Source organism: Sinocyclocheilus anshuiensis, unplaced genomic scaffold (assembly GCF_001515605.1).
Source record: "Sinocyclocheilus anshuiensis isolate Anshui unplaced genomic scaffold, SAMN03320099.WGS_v1.1 scaffold1054, whole genome shotgun sequence".
Taxonomy (NCBI): domain Eukaryota; kingdom Metazoa; phylum Chordata; class Actinopteri; order Cypriniformes; family Cyprinidae; genus Sinocyclocheilus; species Sinocyclocheilus anshuiensis.
The window spans coordinates 1,002,531-1,008,973 of NW_015536544.1; the positions used below are offsets into that span (position 1 = coordinate 1,002,531).

A 6,443-nucleotide genomic window follows, 5' to 3' on the forward strand; every position below is an offset into this window, starting at 1 on the left:
AAATATGCTTCATTTTGTTAATCACCATTTCTAGTTTTTATCTTTTCTGTCTATACATTCCCTGCCAAGTGACTGGGGTATAGGCTACACTACGAAATGTCATGTACTGTTGTCTATGTGGCATTGATTGGTATTGGATTTTGATAATAAAAATGAATAGGTGCAGTGCTGAATTTATTAATTTTTATTAATAGTGGAGTAAATTTAACATGAACACATAAAAGTTGCATCGGTATCTACAGACTGCACCTTTAAGAAGGGAACCTCCCACGTGTTGCATGTTGTCCATGCCACAGGTTGCCTACCTGTCTCACATAACTGCACTAACCTCCTCCCGCTCACGCTCTTTCACAAGAGAGAAATAAAGAATGTGGCTCAATCCAACCTTCTCCGAATCGCTCTCGGATTGACTCCGCCCTCAAAAGTCTCGCGACTGACACATTTGACATTCTCTCAGAAAAAAAGGGGGGAAAAAAATTCCGCTTTTGTGGTCGAGGTCGTCAGAAACGTCTCGGGTTTCCTCGCTTTTCCCACAGCTGTGAGGAGTTGTCGCCTCTCGAGTGTCGACTATGCTGGACCCGTCCTCCAGCGATGAATCTGAGGGCGAACTACCACCTGAGGACGAACCGCCCGTTAAAACCGGGAAACCTGTTAAAAAGAGTCCCAAACCTGGAAAGACGTCGGACGCCCCACGAACCAAAACCAAGCAACCGGTCCCTTCTCCCGCCGAGGCGGACAAAACCGAGCAGGAGAGACTTAAGAAAGAAGAAGCGGAGAGGAAAATTAAACTACAAATGTATGTGTTTGTTTTGAGATGTATCGCGTATCCGTTTAACGCCAAACAGCCCACAGATATGGCTCGCCGTCAGCAGAAGGTGAGTGACCGTTAATCCTCTGTTTGGAATATTTCGCGCTTTAAATGACTCACCTCAATCCATTGAATCCGCCGCTGCCAAACCTGTTCACTGAGGCAAACTTTGTTTTTTTACACCCAGCGCATCGGTCAGGGGCTCAGTGTTTGGGTTCAGTAGTTGCAAACAGTTCTTTTACAGGTTTTAAAGAAGAGTTGTAAGACTGTCAACTGCAAATTCTTGCGCATCTGAACGTGTTTGTTTACTGTGCTCATTCAGTATCTGTGTTAGCCTACCGATCAACTAGCTGGAGCATCATGCTAAATTTGCTTACATTGATAAATATCTTTTTTTCATATATTATGAAGTTAGAAATTTTTTTATTTGCTTTGTTTTACAATAGATAGACTTCATTTCAATATCATAATTTTTAGGTTTAAAATGATTCGTTTTTAGGTATGTTGATTAAAAATGATTCGTGTTTTTATTTATTTAATCATTTGTGGTGAGATTGAGTGACTAATTGTAAACACTTAATTGAGAAACCTGTTTCTTACACTAAATATTAGTGTAATAGATTTTACACTAACTGCAACGTGGCAGAATCTAATGGAATTAACTCCCAAAGTTTTACATAAATTCACTTGAAATATGAATGCTAAAATAATAATGAATAATATAAAATAATAAGAAAAAATGCATAACATAAGATAGCTGCAAGTAGCTGTGTGAGATCTGCACAGGTAAGCTGTGTCCATTTCATTGTTTCACTGTTGATAAGCAGCAAACACATTTAAGCAATTTCCAGTAGCATAAATAACAGCATACAGATATGTGAATTATTTATGATGTGAGAAAAATCAATTAAAATAGCTTTTCTGAAGGAAACTCGTTTGAGGAAAAAATGTGTGCTCCATGCCAGAAATGGATATTAAAATGACCAGCAGGATGTAGCGTGACCAATAAAAACCCTAATATTTGCGTACAAAAATATGTACAAAATGGTTTTGTTGCCCTGAGGTATCATGGTGCAACATGACTGTAAATATACAAAAATATTATTTTTATTATTACAGGCCCTGTTTGGGGTTCTCGTTCTCGGACTACCACGCTGGTAGAACACTTTGGACAACCTCTAGGCACCCATTTGAAAGGGCAGTTCCCGGAGGAACTTGCAACTTCATGCAAGAACTTTGATTGTCAACAATTCCCTCAGTAACCCCATCAGAAGAGAAAGGCTTTGAGGCACTTGAAATATATTTTGAACTTCTATGAGTACACAATTTTTGAGGCACCTTGAGAAGGGTGCCTAGAGGCTCTCAAGAGGGTTCTGCCAGTGTGGCAGACTGAGGAACCCCAAATGCTGCCTAAAGTCTTTTCATTTTTATGGTGAATATTGCACCATGTTGCCTCAGGGTAATAAAGCACTTGTCTTCACTTCACAAGTACTTGAAGATGAGATCAAATTAAAGGGGTGGCTTAGAGAAGAAATGGTCTTGGTTTACACTGCGTCATGGTCATTATAATATCTTTTTTTTTTTTGGCATGGTACATTGTGCGGAGGAATTGTTCATCCAAGGATGAAAATTTCCTTGTTTCAAACCCACAATTGCTTTCGTTCATCTTTGGAATGCAAATTAAGATATTTTTAATATCATTTTTGACCATCAATTCACAGTCTAGATAATCTACATTTTCAAGCTGTCAATTCGGAACAACTTGAGGGTGAGTAATTGGTGACAGAATTTTCATTTTTGTGTGAACTGTCCCTTTTAAGTACATAAGAGAACAAGAACTTGAATGGTTACCATTGAACAGCAGTTTTGTTTTGATTTTTTTTTCTCTCCTCTTGGTATAAATGTAGAATCACTTCTGAAAACAAGCGCATATGCTATTTTTACCAGCACACACCCACTACCTCTATCATATACAGCTTTTGGAATCGACCTATTAAGTGATTTTAGTTTCTGCTTAATGCATGTAATCGTACTTCTAAAGCTGAAAATATTCTCAAAGCAATTGTTAAAAAAGGACTGATAATAACCTGTTATCAACTTTGCACCTGTGGGACCTGCAAATTACATTCCAATTCCAGGTGCTAATCTCATCTTTATTTTTGTTGCTTAAAGCTTGAGAAATAGCCTACTTCTGAATTTTAAGTTTATGCATAGACTACCCATAAACAACAGGTGGCAAATGAGAAAATAGAAGCTTTTCCTCAAAATTATGTGTTCATGGTGATTTGTTGAGGAGAAATGTACCTGAGAAAGCTATCTATAAGCATTCTCATTTAGACACAGGAAATGATGTCATGATGCTGATGGCACCATAAGTGGCTATCTTGAACTATGACAAGGGCAGAAGAAAGGTAAAGAAATTGGCACTGGTAAGACCTCTATAATGTAACGAAATTGCACATCAGAAATACTAACTCCTAAAACAGACGATTTTGAATTGAAAAGTTGGGTTTTGCAGCCAGACAGTGTAGTTTTAGCATTTACCAACAGGGATTCTTGGGGTCATGTAAACCAGCCAAACCTTGACCCCTTAGTGGCTGCATTTGTAAAGGCACTTTAGTTGTTCCAGTTTGTTGAATTGCCATGGATTCTGGTATGGTGGTCTACACTATTATTTTTTCTTTACTTTTTATTTCAGAGACTACACTTGTGTGGATTTCAAGTACAAGATACATCAAAAAATACCACCTTGTCAGTTTAGTTTAGATTTCCCGGGATCTGCTGATTTGTACATGTTTTTTATGTCAGATTATTTCTTTACATTAATTGTCAGAAGATTACAGATTTCACAAATATGAGTCTATATGGTCCTCCAAGTCATATAGTGCAAAAGCAGAAGAAAGCTGAGTTATATGCATCCAATAAGACCCCATGACCTCCATTTAATTTAGAATTATGGCCTATTGTTCAATCAAAATGCTTAAGGGCACAACCATGGCCTCCCCATAAAAGTCAGACGACACAAGTATCACCCTTACTTACACGCAAAATCGAGAATAAATAAATTTACCTTTGGTCTTTGTTGAATAAATATTCTCAGTTGGAGGCAATCTTGAGAGTAGCTAGGGGCAGATTATTGATTTTTCTGTCATGGCTCATAGAAATATCTTTGCTGCCTAAATGAGAAGTTAACCTTCCAGGCTTCACAGATCTGATCAGGTGATATTCAAGTATTCCTTGAGGCACCATTTCCTCCTGGATATGATGCAGGTAGTGAGAAGACTCCTTTACTGCACTGCATGTGATCAGCCATCCTTCACTTTTGATGTGCCACTTCACATGATAGAAGTCAGTCAGTGTAAGTATGCTGCCGGTTACCCTTTTACAGTCACTAGGGACACATACACACATCTTCTGTCTTTTGAGCTGTCCAGAGTGTCTGAATGACTTTGTACAAGATCTTTCGTGTGTGCTTATGGCGTATTGAACTTGAAGGCATTGTTATGCATAATCTTACTGTGCTGCTTTAATCGCAGATACACTGTCAAGTAACACGATGCCTTTTAGAGTCTGTGCTATCAAAAGGTGTCTGATCATGAACGTTCATGCACTAGCATTGTAGTTTTGCCCTCTTTAGATTTAACCTTCTCTTTTGTTATGACTTCTCTTACAGTGTTTTTTCTTTCTTATTTACAGTCTCCGTAATAAGTTGCTTTGGGCACAAGGAAGCCGACATTTATGTGTTTTCCCCAAAGCCACCATGCTGTCAACCCATTTTTGTGTTATTCAAGTGCATTGCAGAGCTTTTATTTGGAGCACATGCTGTTAGACTGAAATTCAGTGCAAATGAACAATGGATTTGAATGTGGGCACCTTGAATGTGTTGTTAAGCCTCATTTGGATTAAAACATGCAAAAGTATACCACATACAGTTTAAATGAATGCTTTGATTCTGGATTGGCTAGTGTGCTAACTAGTGTTGGAGGTTTTTTTTTTTTTGCATTTTGGGACAAGTGTTATGACTATTATGTAGTCATATAACTTATTCCAGGACAATTTTTTTTTAGTGAGATTAGACATATGGGAAAGGGGAAAAAACACTTCTTAACTGCATTTTTGTATAGAAACAAACATTTTTGATAGGGATGCTCCGATCAGGATTTTTGCAGCCAATACTGAGTACCGATTTCTTGTCATGGTGATCGACCGATACCGATGCCGATTCTGATGCTTCAAGCTTTATATAGACTGTTTCATCGGGCACACGCGCCTGACCCGAAGTTAACTTCCGGTCTGTGTTTGTTTATCAGTCTGGCTATGGCGCCGACTACAAACGCAGTTAAAGTTAAGGTGATGAGTAGACTGAAGTTGGGCTCAGGGTGGTTGTGCTGTGGGATGTGTTTCCCATGCATTTATTTATTTGTGGAGCTCGCTACAATATCAAAACTGACCGATTTTCCAAAAGGCTTCGTTGAATAAACATGAGCACGTACTGTACGTTTAAAAATCAAAACGAGGCACGGGTGTTTTTATATCACTGTATTTCTGAAGGAAGACTATCTTTAGAAAAATGTCGATGTCATTTTCATTTAATCTTGCATGTTATATGCCTGATAAAGCAGCGTTTGTGAGCTCAGCGCTGCTTTGTGTACAGCCGTTACCGGGGAAACCTCTGTTTCTCCTGCTTTAAAGAACCTCCTGCTGGCAGAGAATTAATGTGCATTTTCAGTAAGTCCGTCTGATTTAGGCAGCAAACTTATTTTGCTTTTCCTATATCAACGGGTGCGGTGGATAATCCGCGGGTCTGGTAATAAAAAATGCATTCTGATTATTTGTGGATAAAATAAATCATAAATGATGCAAATATTAACTACATTTTTTTTAAATACATTTTTTTCATCAGGCAGACGCTTTCGTGTGTGTGTGTTCGTTCGCCTGATCGGGAAGTTGCAGTGACAGAAACGGTGACATTCCAGATAAAGTTTGAAAGGAGTAAAGCCTGTGTTAATGCTATTGAGTAGGCTAATATGGCCAAAGAAGTTATTTTGCTTTATAAATAAATGTTCATTTAAGAGCAGCACACGATCAGCGTATTATGTTACCGTTATCCCTTACGGCTCCGATGAGGTTTTGTTCCGTCCTCCACGCTGTGACAATTCACAAAAGACTATTTTTAGCCAAGCGTCAGAAACGTGCCGCGGCTGGCTGATAAACACAAGCACTGACTAGAGCGGCCGAGATCAGCTCAGGCGTCCTGACATTTTATCCTACCCGTCAGATTGTCCTACCAGGGTTAACACATCAATATTGCGTCCTTTTTCTCACGCTGAACAACGATATTTAATGTATCTGCATTACTGTAAGGGTAGGTTTAGGGTTGGGGTAGGTGTAGACTTTAATAAAACACAATCTAATAGGTAGAAAAAAATTATTTATTGTTGGTTTCCTGTAGCGCTGTATCCCTTCTAGCCACAACCGCGAATATAACACATAATTACTGTATTTGCATTACTCTTAAGAGTAAATTTAGGGTTGGGGTAGGTGTAGATGTTAATAAACCATACTTTTACAGGTAGCATTTTTCGTTGTCGAATTGTACTACCCACTGTTTTAATGGGAGGTAGCAAAATCTGAC

General features: G+C 38.6%; 1 protein-coding gene across 4 annotated transcripts in view; it reads left to right on the forward strand.

Annotated features, from left to right (window-relative positions):
• Nucleotides 1-307: 307 nt before the first annotated feature.
• cadps2 (Ca++-dependent secretion activator 2) overlaps nucleotides 308-6,443 on the forward strand; it is a 189,061-nt gene continuing 182,925 nt past the window's right edge. For all 4 annotated transcript variants that reach the window (XM_016499462.1, XM_016499466.1, XM_016499480.1 and 1 more), the window contains exon 1: nucleotides 308-875. In XM_016499462.1, the coding sequence (XP_016354948.1) occupies nucleotides 570-875 (306 nt within the window). In that variant the 5' untranslated portion in view covers nucleotides 308-569. The remainder of the gene's footprint in view (nucleotides 876-6,443) is intronic.